This window comes from Euprymna scolopes, chromosome 8, assembly GCF_053919585.1.
Source record: "Euprymna scolopes isolate OS-2025 chromosome 8, ASM5391958v1, whole genome shotgun sequence".
NCBI classification, from domain to species: domain Eukaryota; kingdom Metazoa; phylum Mollusca; class Cephalopoda; order Sepiida; family Sepiolidae; genus Euprymna; species Euprymna scolopes.
The window spans coordinates 87,443,827-87,461,850 of NC_136489.1; the positions used below are offsets into that span (position 1 = coordinate 87,443,827).

At 32.7% G+C, this 18,024-nt stretch overlaps 1 protein-coding gene across 3 annotated transcripts in view; it reads right to left on the reverse strand.

Annotated features, from left to right (window-relative positions):
• LOC145283625 (catenin alpha-2-like) overlaps nucleotides 1-18,024 on the reverse strand; it is a 214,834-nt gene that overhangs the window by 153,454 nt on the left and 43,356 nt on the right. Inside the window, exon 2 of one of the 3 annotated variants that reach the window (XM_080132575.1) lies at nucleotides 2,496-2,536. The exons of 1 other annotated variant lie outside the window; for it this stretch is intronic. In XM_080132575.1, the coding sequence (XP_079988701.1) occupies nucleotides 2,496-2,517 (22 nt within the window). In that variant the 5' untranslated portion in view covers nucleotides 2,518-2,536. Of the gene's footprint in view, nucleotides 1-2,495; nucleotides 2,537-5,424; nucleotides 5,441-18,024 lie in introns of all 3 variants that reach the window. One more of the 3 variants, XM_080132576.1, reaches the window with a different exon arrangement.

Below are 18,024 nucleotides of genomic sequence, written 5' to 3' on the forward strand. Positions count from 1 at the left end.
TTGCGAGCGATTTTTCAAAATGGCAACTGGAAATAATGAAATGCTTATCTTTTGGCGATTGTATTTCTTTTACCGACACTCTTGCAAAGCTCACTACCGAGTGAAATATATCTTTTCAACTTATTTTTTTTATAAAGCGAGCAAAGTCAAATTATGTAAATCATAAAAGGTTTAACAAAATATACTTTTTTTATCAAAGGCTGTTCAAAAAACGTCCAAGGAAATTCGAATGTTTACACCTTCAAATATCAACATAAAATTCGGTCCGTATTTAGAATTACACTTTATTAAAAAAATACAAAAAAATCTTTATGATGTACATACTCGTCATAGAACGAAGATGTCAGATTCTAAAAATCATGTGGGTTTGGCTAGTAACTTTTCTATTTGGCTAGTAAACGAAAATATTTAGTTGCCAAGGTCAACTAAAGATAAATTTGTCCATAGAGCCCTGCAATAAAATGTACCGTATGGTGTGGTGTTACCACAGAAAGAGTAATAAGGTCTTATTTCTTTAAAGATGAATAAAATGTTGCAGTGACAGTAACTGCACAGCGCTATCAACAAATGACTGAAAATTCTTTAAGGCCATCTATTCAGGACAACCCGGAAATATGGTTCCCACAAGATGGTGCGACTACCCACACTACCCATCAAAGTATGGCGCTCCTAAGGGGATTGTTTGGCGAGCGTTTAATTAGCAGATTTTCTGATTTTAAATAGCCTTCACAGTCACTGACATGACAGCCCCCGACTTTTTTCTTTGAGGTTATCTTAAAGAAAGAGTATATGTGAAGAATTCAAGAACTTAAAAACAACAGTAGACATGAAATCCAAAAACTAGAGCCTGTTATTTTAAGTGTAATGGAAAATAACGTCTAGAGCCCGCCTCTGTGAAGCCGAAAATGGTGGCTATTTAAAAGGATATAATTTTTAAAATACAATATAATAATAAATACAAAATCTGCATTAATCAAAATATCATATTTAAGCGTATTTTACGACCGGGCAATGCCGGGCAACCTGCTAGTATATACATATATCTAAAAACTCAGATTCCAGAGTTTATACTGAAAATTCCAAACTCCAGAATCAGGTTCACCACATCTAGCCTTCAAAAAGAAATTGGACCCAGAATCAAATAGAAAAAACAGTGGCACTATCCTCACAGTTAAAAAAAAAAAATTGCTGCTATGACAAAAGTTAGTGAGAGATGGGGATTCAAATGAAAAAAAATCAGATTGTAGTTAATTGAAATAAAAAAAAATTAAAAAATTAAGATTTTTTTATTTAGTTCACAACTAGGCATTAACACTTCTGAATTTATTGGGACATTTCAACCTTTTGATTTTCATTGATCCAGTAAATGAAACCGCACTGTGCTCAGTTTTCATTGTACCATCCTTGTAGCAATGGCAGGTTTTGATATTCTTGCTAATAGGATCCACATAAAGCTCTCATTGTAAAAGAAAATTACCCAAAAAGCATTTACAGATAAAATATTTATTTTAATTCTAAATAGCATGTGTGTGTGTGTGTGTGTGTGTGTGTGTGTGTGTATATATATGATTATTTTTTTTTGAAAAAAGAAATCCAGCAGAGTGCTCAATTAAAAGGAAAATCCGAAATATAAGAGCATATTTATATTTTGTATTTTGTGTACAGAAAGTTGTTAGATGAGACAAGTCATTGGTACCGTCAGTTTATATATATATATATATATATATATATATATATATATATATATATTGGGAAAATATGCTTATATTTCACTCTTTATTTTTTTTATCTTTTTATTTATGAAGTTCAATGTATATTAGTTATAACTACAGAGGATATACAAATAAATGACAAAAGGTCACTCTTCCAAATTCCAAGATGCTGTTGCATAGGAAAAATGCTGCTGTGGAATTTCCACAGGTCCCGCTAGTCATAATTATTATGTCAAATGTTTAATATTTTTCACCCTGGTTCATCAGAAGAATAAGAACTCATTAACTTTAAAAAGAACAGAAAAAAGAATTTGGGCATGATTACATAAATCAACAAACAAATCCGAGTAACTGCAATTTTGTTTTATGATATTTACACCATCTTTGATTTTTATGCAACATTTTATTAAATAATTTTAATTATATATAAAACCATTATTTAATCAATAACGTTTTCGGTAGTTGTTCATGAATTTTTTTTTTACTATAAAGTTTGTTGTATTTTAATAAAAAAAAAATGTTTTTTTAAATGAATCACTGTTCCATTCTGTAATAAAAAAGAAAATACATAAGTCATGGAAATTGTGATGGGTTGGTTTGGAAAAAAAGGGAAAGTTACGTTTACAACTACGAAAAAAAAAAAAAAAAAAAAAAAAAAAAAAAAAGAAAGCGTGCAGTCAGGTTAATCTGCAAGGAAAGCTGCTCTCGATTCAGGGCAAGCATCAAATGCGTTTTTATAGTTTTATTTGATTTTTTTTTTTTTTTTTTTTTTTTTTTACATACCATGACACATCCGAGCTGCCATGTCCAGGTTTGCGGATGTTCTACAGGGGCAAACAGAATGAAGAAAAAAGTGAAAGCATTGAAGCAAGAGACTCTACAAGCTTATCTCACAAAATTTGGGGGAAAAAGAATAAAACGGAAAAGTTTGAAATTAAAAATTAAAATTATATGATAGATAAAAAAGGGGAGGAGAGGCAACAAAAACTAGCTATAACAAACTAAGTCTACAGGAAGCCAAATAAAACTACTGCAGAGTTTGTTTTAAGTGTTAGAAGCTGTGTAAAAAAAAAAAAAAAAGAATTATTAAAGAAAGTGATTTATGACGTAATTAGTACATTTAATAGAAATAGAAAACATCGCTATCTAAAAATAAAGCAAGGACCCAACGAAACAAAATGGCAAGAAATGTGATTTGGAATGTAATTTACAATAAATCTTTGTTAAAATTTAACTGCCAGGTGAGAAAAAAAAGGAAATATTATACATGTAAGTGCCAAAAGCGATGGGTTAATATTGTGTTTTAGAAAAATAAAAAAAAGAGTGCTCAATGTAAAAACAGAGCAAGAATAAGAAAGTTAATTTAGTAAATGAAAATGGTATTTGCTCTCAGTCACACTAAGAGATTTTGGTTAACAGGATGAAAATTAGCCTGCTAAACAAACACCCATTTTAATTTGAAAATCTTTTTTTTCTTTTTTTTTTTTTTAAATCAAAAGTGAATATGAAAATAAATATTGTAAGTGCTCTTCATCTATAGCAGGGGTTCTCAATATATCTGCTCTTGACTCCCATATTTAAAAATGTCATCCCATTATCTTTTCTTATTTACAAAAATAATAATTGTAATATATGCATGCAATTTAGATAATCATTTTTATATTAGTAAACATAAATTTACATGGATTATTTTATTATATTAATTTTTAATGAATTTAATAATAAAAGTAAAATATTATTATGAACATTAAAACCATAATCGGAATTAAATTTCTTCATAATTTCAAAGACTATTATACTACAATCAATGTTCTGTTATTTACTTGTCATCCCTGCAAGGTCTGATTATGGCAAAGTATGGTTTATTGCAGAGTGTAGATTTTGGTTTTAGAATTATCCCGAATGATCTCCCTATGAATATATCAAGTTATTGTCACTGGAATCATACTGGCCTCTGGAGATTGCACTCCTTTTCAAAAAAAAAAAAAAAAAAAAAAAAAAAATTAATTACACTCACAGAAAATATAGAATCGGATATTATCATCTTTCCTGGATGGGCATTAAAATCATCGGAAGTATGTCAGAGAATGGCTGCCATCCTGGCATGCCTTTCAAAAACACTAGTTGCAGTATCAGGCTTCTGGAACACCAACGAATTAATTCTCATTCATGTATACATTGTTTCTTCATCTTTATTATCTGACCCCCAACAACACGTCATTCTTATTGTACAGAGATATTAACGTATTCATTCACCAATTATGTCAATGGTTTTCATTCCTTTGTATATCAAGTTTCGTATGTCTAGAATAAACTCAAAACAAATGTGTGCATATGTTTCTTCATTATCTTATATTTTCCTCCTTATTCTGAACCTCGCCATCAAACAAAATGGCAATTGCTTGATCTTAACATATGCATCATTAAAAAACGTTAACAGCTACAATATTGAATATTTATTTAGCTTAAGACTATTAATGAAACTCGTGTGCCAGTTCATTGCTTGGTAACAATCATTTCTATTCCTCCTTGAACCGAGGACATAACCTTAAGTGAACTTTAGTGGCGATTTTTAGATTTTGTAATGCACAATTAAAAATAAAGAAAATTCCAAACGTTATTTTTTAGAGTGTCAAACTGAAATTAGTCACCCAAATAAACTGGATCTAAAAACCTTGTTGATTAGGAGAAAATTAGTAAAAAGATTCTTATAAATATAGTTATTTTTAATGTATACTAAAAAAAAAAATATTTCTATTAATTTAAATCACAAATTTAGCTTTTACAATTTAAACAATTATGGATATAAAATAATTTTATTTTTTTTAATGCTTATTGTCAAAAAGATTATTTATTTCATGATTTTCAAAACATTTTAGCATATACTTGGAAAATAACATCAACTTTGATGCACTATTTTGATACAAATAACAAGTCTGAGTTTTTCCAGAGAGAAAAGTCATCAAATCTTAACTTGTGATACATAATAAATTATGTTCGACTACAAATCTGAGATCAAAATTGTTTCATGCAAGAATTTGAATAAAATAACAACGAAAAATTCTAATTTCCTGTAAGAAAGACAACTCGTGATCACGCCTAGCAACTAGTGATGGGACGATTTGAATATTTTCCGATTCCAATACAATTACAGATTCCGATTCTTTATAAATCTCTAATTATTTAACTATAAGATTGATATTTTCCCCGATTTTTCATAAAAACACATGTTATATATGTAAATATTTTCCTAAACATCAAAATACACTTGTGGAGAGTGATCTATCGATTTTAGCTTTACTGGTTATATAAAAATCAATAAATATCTATTATTCTATCATTATTAAAAGCAATGGAAGATTTTGGTTTAAACAAAATCAAAAAAAGACAAAAGAATCGTTCTGGCATCGGAAAATAGGCATAAAAATTTCCAATCTTTTGATTTTTCAGATTACGATTAATCATCCAAATACTACTAGCAATCCACTGTGCTTTGTTTGGGGTAAAAAAAAAAAAAAAAAAAAAAAATAGGAGCATGTTATACTTTAGGGTCTTGTAGATTATGTATAGTAAAGTTTAATAGTTTGACCCAATAAATCTGGTCAAAAGTTTAAAACCCTAAAATACTCTTAGCAGAAAGTTATTTTAGTTGAGAACCCTTGCACTAATAAAATGTTGAATTTAGGTTAGCAGTAATTAATAGTCTACTCACCCGCCAATAATATTTCCTTCAAATAAAAAAACATTTTTAATTAATAAAATTAAAAAGTAATAAAATATTAATTATGAATTGATTAAAAACAGTTTTTTTTTTTACAAATTTTCAAATGTTTTTGAACTTTTTCAGACTGATTAATAATTTGTATTTTTGTCATCTTAATTGTTATTTTCACATTTCAGCTGATGTAATCTCCAACCTTCTTCAGAAAAATAATAATCTGCCCCCCATGAATTAAATGAAGGGTTCAGTTTGAAATTTTATATTGTCTCGATTTTGTAAATACAGATTAAAGAGATCAGGTTGCATATACCTAGTCAAAAGAGAATAATGGCATGAATAATTTGAATTTTTAAATGCTTACTTTTTTTTTTTTTTTGTTAATATAAATAAAATCTTAGAATCTTTAATTCAAGCAAAAAACAAGTGAAGCATGCATGGTCCCCTGTGAGTGCACAGTGAATGAGGCATAAAAAAAAATTACTAAGTTCAGCATTTGCCACCCCCCTTGTAGAAAAGTGCCTAGTTGAAGGGGAAGATATTAATGTTTTTAGGCAATTTTTTGATATTTGTCGTATGAAAGGTCAATCTTTAAAACGATACTGATCTTGTGAAAATCCGTCGCCTCTATCGAAAGTGTAAGGCACACATGCAAACAGACATACATACATACATACATTTATATATTACTAACTAAAAATTTTCAACCGAAACTGATGAAAAAGCTTGCACTATCTCTGAATACCCTTTATGTAAAATTTCAAATATTTAGACCAGTAATTTGGAAGAGACCGCAGAGGTCAATTTTTTTTTAACTTTGACCCCTATTATGACCCCTTAAAATTTATTGTTTTGGGCTCAAATCAAGTTATTAAGTTAGATCCATGTCCAAGGAACGTATATCTAAAATTTCAAGTGCGTAGACCCAAAATTGTCGGAGGAGTTTGGTAGAGTTCTCAAAGGGCAAATCGTTGAACTTTGACCCCTTAATCGCCAAATTCCTGGCCAAAAACCGATCACGTCGATTTTCCCAAATCTCAGTACCCTGTATATCAAATCTCGAGTCTGTAAACAAAAAATTGACAGAGTTATATTGTATAGGGAAATGTACACAGACACACACACGTTCACTTTATATATTATATATATATATATATATATATATATATATATATATATATATATATATATATACGAGAGAGAGACAGACAGACAGAGAGAGAGATAACCGTTTCTCATACAAAATCATCCAGAGTCACAATATGAAATCTATGTAACATACATATGTAGCTAACAATGTCCATTTTATTAAAACGGCTGCCTCACAGCATATCAACCTTTATAAGACAAGGCCGGGGGGGGGGGGTAGTTGTTATCAGCTCATATAATGGTACAGGTTGCATGTGTTCTGTTGCAATTATTGTATCACTTTCACTGCAGGAGGTTGGCAGTCTTCAGTAATGCCAACACCTGAATGAAAAGTCATAAATTCCAACATGATGAGTCATATTAATAAGACTACAAAATCATAACATCAAGTCCCAGAGGCCATTGAAGGATAAAGGTTAATCTATCATGCAATATAACACTATGATGATCATTGGTGGAAATTGGATAAGAATTATTTATTTTAGACGAGATCTCATCCAGAACTTGTTTACATAAGACTTGAAAACGATCATGTTATAGTCAGTTTGGAATCAGCTCCACGGTACTGTGTTCCACAGAGCAGTTCTGGCAATGTATAAAATCAGGATTGGTAAATCTGTGAAATAGGTTTCATGTAGTTCATGACGTTCTGATACAATGTATGCTTTCTTCAAATATGCAAAAAGCTTTTCTTTTTTTACTAGGAGGTCACTGCTTATCAAGGCCACTCAAGTATAAGGGTAAAGAAATGTCAGATGGCTGGAAAAAAAAAACACTGATCAATAATAATGGAAATTGGGAAGAAATTGATTATTTAAGAAAACAGTTCAACAAGAACTTGTTTACGTTTGGACTTTAAAATGACCATGTTATAATCAACTGGGTAGCAGCCCTGCGGTATTGTGTTCCACAGGCTGATGGTTCTAGGAAAGAAACTTTACTTTTTGTTTAGTTTTAGGTGCAGATAGAGTGAGGGAAATTGTTTACAGTCGTCGTAATTAGGAGAGTGTTTGTTATGGATGTTTTATGGGAGAGGGGTAACATAGACTGGAGCTAAGTCAAGCACCTTCATAAGACTTTTTCATCAAGAAATCAATTTAGGACAGAATCCAAGAAGAACTTTAGTCAGCTATCTGCTGAAAGGTTACCAAAAATCAATTCTTTTTTCACTTTTCATGATCCTGTCAGCCTTTTCAATAATCTTATACATCGGTAATGCTATCTCCAAACACATCTGAAACAGATACACTGAGATGTCATAGCAGCCCATTTCACATAAAGATTTTCCAGTCATTATTTATACCATACTGTCAGATATTTATCTCTTTTATAGAGTAGGAATGATAAAGCTGAAACACCTACTATAAATGATTCACATATGGTTGATGAGAAATTAATTTAATATTTTTCCTAATGATATCAGTATATAATTAAACCCAATAAATCCATTAGGTTTTAAATTTCTCTTTTACACCCACTCAAGTAAACGCTGACCTTTTTGCCACTCAGATCTATTAAGACTCATCAAAAAAGTAAAATTTCTCAGTAATGGTCATGGGTAGTTTTCCAGTTATATCTAGATTATTTTTTATATACTAATGTAATATAAAATTTTAAATAATAGTATTATCTCAAATTAAGTAGCAATGATATTACAATATGACAGATTGTTTGGGGACAAACTGTATAAACTGTGAAACAATTAATAAAGATGAGAATAATAGTCCGCAATAAATAAATTAATATAAACTGTATAAATACTTTTTATTATGAAAATTGCTCCAGACAAGGCATCAAGTCAATTGATGTAAGCAAAGGGCTTTACATTGCGAGAGAAACAGTCGCATTTGCAAATGATATTTCAAAGACTAAACATTTATCTTCTGGTGATTGTGATTTTTGTTTTTCACTGATAATCTTCCCAAGCTGATTACCAAGTGAAAAATGTCTTAATTTTTTTTTTTTTTTTTTTTTAATAAAATGACCAAAATCAAATTATTTAAACACTAAAATGTTTAATAGATTAATCTACTTTTTTTTGTTTTTTTGATTTTTAAACAAAGGCTATTTTTAAAAAAAAAAAATATCCGAAGCAATTTCAAGTTTCAACAGGTTCAGTGGATATTTCGAATTACACTTATTTGAAAAAAAAAAAAAAAAAAAAAAAAAATTTTTTTTTTAAACACAAAAAGATCTTTATGATGTAAATACTCGTCACGGAATTATATTCCAAAAATCACATGGGTTTTTGGCTAATAACTTTTCTATTTGACTAGTAAACGAAAATATTTAATTGTCAAAGGTCAGCTAAAGATAAATTAGTCCATAAGATCTGAAGTATCTATAAAAAAAAAATACTTGAAGGTAAAAAAAAAAAAAGCATAAAACATCCAACTAGTGTTAAATGGATAGATTTCAATCTAGAACAGCAATTCTTCCCACTTTGCTAGAAAAAAATCGCTTATGGAATGTGAGGTCTAAAAGAGAAAATTCAGAATAGTAAGAGTTATGAGGTTGTAAGTAAACCCAATGTCCACTTTGTATTCTTTCTCGGTCATGTCCATAGGTAGTTTTTCAGTTATATCAAAAGTGAACTTTTTTTTTTTTTTATTAATATATCAAATTTTAAATTATATTATCATCACAACCTAAGTAGTAATAATATTATACCATGAAATATTGTTTTGAGAGAAACTATATAAATACAAATGCTACTTATACAAAAAAGAGAGGCTTATCTCTTTGGAATAGTTCAAGATATCCTTTTCTTTTATTCACCTGTGATGATTTTATCAGTTACGTTAAAGTACCTTGCAGTAGTAAAGTTATTAGATTCTTCGACCACTTCAAAGCTTGACCTTTCTTTAGTGTTTAATCAAAGTGTTTAATCAGGTTAAGGTAGAAACTAGCAACAGACTGAACCATAAAATGCAGTGATTCAGCCAACTGCTTGCTTGAAATACCGACTTGTTCAGTCAACACTTGCAGTATGTAAACAAACCAGTCAACAATTTGTCATACTACTAACATTAGAAGACTACAGTTAACAGATGCTATCTTTCCTGGCATACTTCACTGATAACAAGTTTTTAATACTACTTACAAGTAATACAGGGTGACCCAAAAAAAAAAAAAAAAAAATTCCCCCCTCCCCCCCGTGTACACTTCATTAGTTTAATTCGTACATGTGTCACAGTTTCCAGATAATAAATTGTTCAATCTTATTTATTAAAAAGCAGGATAGAAGGTGATAACATACTATCAACATTTAATTAGTATATAGATATGTTAATATAATTTTTGTAGTATGTTATCTTCTATCCTCCTTAATAAATACCGAAGATTTAATATAAACATTTTTTTTTAATTTTTTAAAAATGTCACTGCTGAACTGTACATGAAACTAAAATATACGCCCTTGGTCATCTGGCTAGGATCCAAGTGTAGTATCTGGTCTGTCTTAAAATGGCATAATGATATGGAGTTTCCGTTCGCACCGGGCGTCTATACAATGGAAATATGTCACAGACTCCTTTAAGGATATTGGAGACAAACCGAAATAACCAGATATATTCTGACACTACATTAACCAAATTACTTAGATAAATTCTTTTACAGTTTTAACAAAAGGGCTACAATAATATCGCGGGAATTTCTATCCATGCCGTACATCCACAGAATGCATAGCAGCAATATACTACAGATGAAAGATGCCACTGTGAAATTTCCACAGGTCCCACTAGTGCATGTTTTCAATGTCGATGCCTCCGTTCTGGCTCAAAAGAAAAAAGATACCGCCTATCGGGACAGCTGCGCATATAATTGTGTGGCAAGGGTTGCACAATCTCCAACAACACCTCTCCTGAATCGGCACGGCTAGAGTCCAGAGGCAAAGAGAAGTCCAGGACGATTGGAAACAATGCCAAAATAAGCAGAGAGCATATACAGCACCTGGAAATCCCAAATGGTCACCCATCTAGTACTGGCCACACTCATCATTGCTTAACTTCGGTGATATGACGGGAACCTGTGTGTCAAGCGTGATTATGCCATATACAAGTGCATGTTTTATTGTAACATATTTAACATTTTACTAATAAGTCAATACTAATCAAGATCAAAAGCCACTGAAAGATAAAGGGTTAATGAGATGGATTGTCAGTTGAATGATGAATATTACAAGATTAATAATGACTGGAATGAACAAAGCTTTATTACTTATGAAGGAATATTTATCGGCATTGGATTTCAAGATAACAATGTAGTCTACAGGGAAACAGTCTTTTGATAATGTGTTCTATATAAAGATGGAAAGTATCCATTTATGAAAATTCTGCCTAACACTAGGCACGCAAAAGAAGGGAAAGTTCTTTTCTTACTTGCCTTTCCACAAGGGCATAGTTAGACACAAGGGCAGTTTTTAATGTAGGGGAAAATCCAGTTCTCCAAAAAGGGACACTCTGGATTGGAACAATAATAAAAATTGCCTTAATCCAGAAGGATTTCTCCTTCACTGACCAAGAACAGACTAAACTAAGTGCAGTATCAGAACAGATACTACACTTTATTCCCAAGCAAAAGACAAAGTTATGTTTATCTCCCTCCCATAGCAGAAAGATATGATATAAGATCCAGAAAGCAGGGTTTTAAAAGCCAACAGCCTAGCATTTGGGTCTGCAAAATATGCTTGGGTATTCTTGTCAGTATTCTACAGTAAGGACACCTCAGGTGATTAACAATAAACTAACCATTTCTCAAAAGGTGAAAAGGCAAAGCATGAGAAGGTGGAACTGCACTGAACTCATCTGACCATACTTAAGATAACAAAACAATCCATCTCAACAATGGTCTAGACTAGGGATCGGCAACCATTTTCAAGTGTGAGGGCCAAAAAGCTATACTGATTACAGGAAAAAGGGCCAAACAGCTTTGGCTCTTTTGTCATGTAGGACAACAATGCTATTAAATAAGTAAATAAATGTTCTGTGCATTTAAAGAAAACAAGTATTAAATATAATATTAAATTCAAACAATATCACTTATTTTACTATATGAAGATAAAAGAAAACAATTACAAACATTGTACAAAAAGTATTATATTGTGCCCCAAGAAATGTGGCGGGCCAAGCAAAATTCACTCAAGGGCCAGATTTGGCCCACAGGCTGGAGGTTGTCAACCCCTGATCTAGACTCTAGTGGCCGGAGAACCCCCCCCCCCCCGGTTGAAACCATGAAACCATCTACCATGTAAATAATGAAATGTGAGCAACATCTCTTCTGAGAGAAAAAGGGTAATTCTGAGAGAAAAAGGGTAATTCCATCTCAAATCATCCAGAAAAAAACATCTTTGACACCCTTACCTCTCAGATTTTTTTCAAACTTTCACCATATGTTGGTATCATAAAAACTAGGGAATCCTGAAAATTTGAGCTTTTAACTCTAAGCGGTTCCGGAAATATAGCAATTTTGGTATTTTACATATATCGCGTAGAGGCGCAAATTCACGAAATTACGTTTTGGGGCATAAATCAATTTCTAGACTAGGTAGAACCTTGAAAATTTGCATAAACAAGGTTTTCCACACGATAAATCCAAAAATCATGTTTAAAACCTCTAAAAATGGATTGTTTCTGAGTTACTGAACTTTTAAGCTGAGATTTGGGTATTGGTCTAAGGTGACCCAAAAAAACATGTGGCACTATTGGAAATTGAATTTTTTTTTGTTTCTAGACATTCTTGATAGTCTGAACTTAAATTCCTCCGAAAATGGTTTGGTTCTTTCCTCGTTAGCTCACAATCGAACCTTAAAGACGGGCAGTTTTACGGGCCTCACTTCTAGACAGCAGTGTACAAGGAGTCACTTGACTTCACCACAAACGGGAATCCTGAATTTTATTTTGACTTCCTGTTCATTTAAGAAGTGTTATTGCTGCTTTCTAGTGTTTCTTTGGGTTGGCTGAAACTATTTTGTTTTTTTTTGTTTGATGCAAGTAGTCGGTAAAGCCAAGTAACTGGATAGCTCACAATCGAACCTCAAAAATTGGCCAATCACAGTGAACAATCCCAAATAATAAACTGCATGTGGTGAGGATACAATGTGCTTGTGGCATTTATAAACCCCTAAAAATTCTCATGACCCCCTGTGATTAACCCATTTTTTAGGTTTAATTGTGAACTAGTGAAGAAAGAACAAAAGCCTATTTTTCTGGTAATCAATGTGGTGGGCACGGATACTAAGAAATGGTACCTATGATGGGTGGGTATATGGTTTGGATTTTTTGGAACGATAGTCCATTAAAGTCAAAAACTATCAACAGAACACAACATCTTATGCATGTAAGGCAACATATGCTGTCACGGTTTTATCGTAATCCTCATCAGAAATAGTAAAGCTCCTTCCACTTGAGTTTGTTTTAGGTACGTGGATGCTGCAAATGATGTTTTTGAAAGAAACAGGACACAGGTCAGCATTGCGAGGCCAGTTGAAAGTTTTACGTGGACCATGGGGGTGCATGAACTGAACATCAACATCACCTTCATTGAGGTTTACTTCCTGCACCAATCCGACCCACCAGAACAAGTTGTACACACACGTTATGTACATCAAAGGAGCAACATCCCCAATGTCAACATGAGTGGGGATTTTAAAGTCGTGAATGTCAACAAATGAATTGTCCTCACTACAAAGTTTGTGTCCGATCTTGCATCCTGATTGTGGAACAAAATGACTACTTCTCGTCCCGAGTACTGTTTTCCCATCCTCAAACCTCTTCTCCATTCTATCCTTCACTTCAACCATGTCTTCCTTGTCGATTCCAAAGAACACAATGGACTTCATTTCGGCTTGGCACACTTCCAGTATTGCTTTGTAAGTTAGAATCTGGTTGTTTAAGGGTCTCTGCAAGCTTCGCTTTGCTGCATGCCATTTAACGGCACCACCAATACCATCACAAGGGGATTTCCCATGGCTGGTTGCAAAATATATCCACTCAGCGTCGATACTGTAATCATCTTTGTGGAAGCACAGATTAAGAAAGTTTTTAAAGTTCTTATATTGGCCACCACAACCATCTGAAACATATTTTGTTGATACCAGTGAGATGTTTAATGAAATCTGTCACCATGCTCTGTATTTTGTGAACAAAGCAAGTGTTGTGTGTATTGTCGTCAGAGATAAAACATAGCGAGTGATGCTGTAGAACTCCCACTTCGTCTTTGTAGTATATTACAAGAGGGTGAAGTGTGCAGTACTCTTTGCTCCAGTGAAAACTTTGTATCTCATCCTGAATGAGAAACAGATAGTTTTCAGCGAAATCCCCCAATACCATGACCTCAGTTTTTCCCAAATTTTCTTTTTTTGCCTTCACATAACGTGCTTGGGCTTTGGTGAGGTATGAGTGTCGAGTCATTTCATCAATCTTCTCCACAAGAAGCTCCTTGTAATCCCTATATGTTGTTGTAAGTGCCAACAGGGCAGCTCGATCATTGGCAGTAGTGGAATTCGGATTCCATATCCAGGTGTGACAGTTCATCGTCCAGGAACTGTTCCAGAGCTTCACTCCCAGGACATGATTCGCAACGATGCATCATACAGACCCTGTTATCTGTGTCACAAACTAATTTCTCAATCATGTCTTTGTATGTGCATTTCTAGTCAATTGCATCAACAAGCAACACTGCTGCACACACAAACTGAATGGGTCCCTGATAAACCAGCGAGGACACACCACTTTGGCCTAAGAGAGCAGAACTTGGAGAAGCCAATGTTCAAATTTGAATATGTTTCTTTGAATGCAGAAAACATTTCTGACAGGTTACAAAGAACCAGATGCTTTTGTTTGTGCACATTCCGTCGGACACTTACATAATCCTTTTTACCTGGCATCTGGCAACTGTATTAGTCATCTTCATAAAAACTCAGTACCAGGTCAAGAGTTTCCTGAGGAAAAGATTTTCCTTTCTTTGGATCTGGTGTTGCTATAATGCCACCGACCTTTTTCAGATCCCGGGCCATCTGAATCAGGTACTCACTCACTCCAAATTGTTGAGCAGTAAATTCACGTGACCACTTGTCCGGTACCAGAGTCAATATTTGGATCTTCTGAGGGTACGTAGCTGTTTTTAGTTTTTCTCGCATCAAATCATGCAGTCGATCCAACTCTGCAGCCTTCCACTGGACATCATTTTTCTCAAAATCAGAATCAGATGTCTCGAGCATATCCCCTACAACATCGTAGGCTTCTGCCAGGGTGGATTTGTATGTGTTCATCACTTTCTTGAGTTTCTGTTTGGCAGTGCTCACACGACTATTTTGGGCCACACTATGAAGCTTCACTGGAGAGACACCAACCATTTCTAGACCAGTGTTGAGCTGTTTTCTTGGTGTTTTGTACATTTCAAATGGTTCATCAGCTGGAGCATCTTCATTAAAATCATTTTGAAAATGAACTACATCACCTGAGGAGCTTGTGTCAGAGGAACTTTCATTGATGAGATATTGGTAGGATTTGTCACATTGTCGGCAAAGCATGAACCCTGGCGTAACTGTGTAGTCTTTGGCTTCTAAATATTGCGCCATCTCAAGAGCGATTCGTTTTCTTCCCTGAACTTTATGCTTGTGTGTTTTCAAGACGCCACAGCACTTGATTGTATGGCGTTCAAATGCATTACCAAATACCTGTTCATGATGGAGACAGATGGTTGTTACATTTTCCTGCTTACGTAAACCAGCACGCCACAGGTAGGTTGTTCGGGTTTCATCATCAAATTTGTCCATATTTCTCAAGCCAGTGGACGGGGTGTAATGGAGCTCATGGCATGGTGAGTCCAAAAGTTCACCAAAGCTGCATTGTCCTGCTTTTTCTGTCATTGTATTTTTGACTTGGAAAAAACAGAGGAGATATAATTAAATTTTCATTTTCCAGGCATAATCATAGGACTTGTCAATGTAATGCCTTTTGAGAAGGAAGATGAAAACGTTTAGGGGACAAACCACGTCTTGTCTGTTGGAACTATTCAGTAGTTTGTGCCAGTTATCTGCCAAGTCTGAGGCAAGAACATTACTCCAAAGAAAGGACTTGGCCTGCCTTGATAGAGTTCAAAATAGACTTCGTAGCCTCGTAGGAGATGTCCTTTTCTCTTCCTTGCAACCTCTATCTCACAGAAGAGATGTTGCGAGTTTGTCTCTGATATATCATTATTTTCATGGAAAGTGTTCGACTGAGCTTCAATCTATGGTCCCCCCTCGCAAAACTTTCACAAGAAACACTCGTCTAGCTGTAAACACTATCAATAATTGCCCCCACTCTTTATCTGTGCCTACACCTAAACGTAGATTCCATGAACAAAGCTCCTTTCTTAGAACTGCACACCTGTGGAATTGTCTTCCGTTTTCCTGCTTTCCGGCTGACTACAATATGGCTGTCTTCAAGTCTAACGTAAATAAGTTCTTGATGAGCCGTTCCATATCAGTATCAAATTTACCAAATTTTCATTACTAATGATTACTATATTGTCCAATTTCTACTGTACACTCTTTAACCCTTATCCTTGAGTGGCCTCTTGGCCTTGATAATGTGGTGATGCCTATGTAAAAAAAAAAAAAAAAAAAAAAAATTTCAAATAGAAAACAAAATATTTCCTTGTACTCGGGACAGCTTTAAATCTTTCATTTGGGCTTCTTTTGACGACTGTGGTGTCCAGAATAGGAGGCACAATATCAAAGAATTGGAAAGCACTTAGTTCCGTCACATTTTTAAAACAACCAGCTCATATTAAGTAGTTTTATTTCTTGGACCGAGCCAATACTACTATTGCTCTCTCTTTACCTCTCTATTCTTCTTCACAAAAATACCAGTCCTGGGTTCTTATAAAAATGGTTTAATAAAAAGTATAACTCACTCTAGACATCATGATTAGTATTATTTTTCAAAGGAATAAGAACTCGTATATTGATGCATTTCAATATGATCTGTAAATAATTGAAGAACAGTTTTCATTTGCATTCTTCGATCAACTATAGTCAGAGAAATGAACTTTCTGGTACATCAATTAAATTTCACTGTAAAAATTTTAAATACACTTATCTTTTCAGTGACTGTTTTTTCTCAGTAATTTTCCAAATACTAAGTGAAAAAGGCATTTTAACCGTGATAATTTTTTTAAATAAAACAAGCAAAGTGAAATTATTTAAACAATAAAAGGTTTAATAGAACAAAATACCTTTTCTTAGAACAATAAACTTTTTCTTAGAAAGCTTCCAAGAAATATCTCTAAAATGAAAGTATTGCGAATCAAGTAATTCATTTCACTTCTTTTGAAGTTTTCTTTCTTTAGATTTTTACAAAAATTTGTTATATTTTTTAAGTTGCTTTTTAAACAGGCTTCATTAAAAAAGTGTATTGTTATATTATCTATTTTCTATACTATTAAACCTTTGTTTCTTTAAATAAATTGATTTTGCTCGTTTATTAAATTTTTGAAGTTGTCAATGAAAAGAAAAATTGTTCTTCAATGTTTCAAAAGAGTCAGTTTCACAAACTGAGAAACAGTAATAATTAAGTTAGAGTTTCTAAAAATAGCACAAAGAGTTTTGTATTAAGAATGCTTGATTGGTAGATATTAAATAAACATTAATTACTTTTTTAAACTAATTACCATTTATTTAATTAAAAGAAAGAAAAAAATAAATATACATAATTTTATTGCATATAAAACCATTTAAACTGCTTTTTAACTTCTAGAGTATTATTGATCGAAATATTTTCAATTAATTTTAAAAAGTATTAGATACTTTTTAAACTAAATTCATTTTTTACAAAACGTTCAACAAAAATGCCAAAAAAATGTGAATAGGATTTTTCTTGAAAAAATATTTATTTTTTTTAAATAAACTCCCCAACCTTCATAAAAAAATTCAGTGGCTGTAGGATAAAAATTTAAAAAAAAAATCTTTCTTCAATTTATGTTCTTCACATGAGGTAAAAATAATGCATGTATTACTTTTTTCATTTTAAAATAATTTTAATTTATGGTGGGGTGAGTAGAAAAACAATTTCAACCCTGAGAAAAAAAAAAATTAATTTTGTAATATCTAATAAATGTTTAAGTGATGGGAGAGGTCTGACAGAAAATAAAGCATGTTATGTAAGAATAGTGTTGAAAATTATAGCAGGAAATAAACTCGAAATGTTTGCAATTTAACATGGCCATGCTGAAGGCATTATTTCTGTTATTAAATCTGCTCTTTCAAGAGTGGTGCTAGTGCACTGATGATGAAACATTTCATCGAGAATTGTTGGGTTTTCTACAGATGAGGCAAATGTAAATACTGGAGAGAGGAATGGTCTTGTGACACTGTTAAGTTCCCCATCTCATAGACTTCTACTGCACAACACATTGGCTTGAATTAGCCCTATTGAAGTCCCATGCACTCTTTCAATGTCA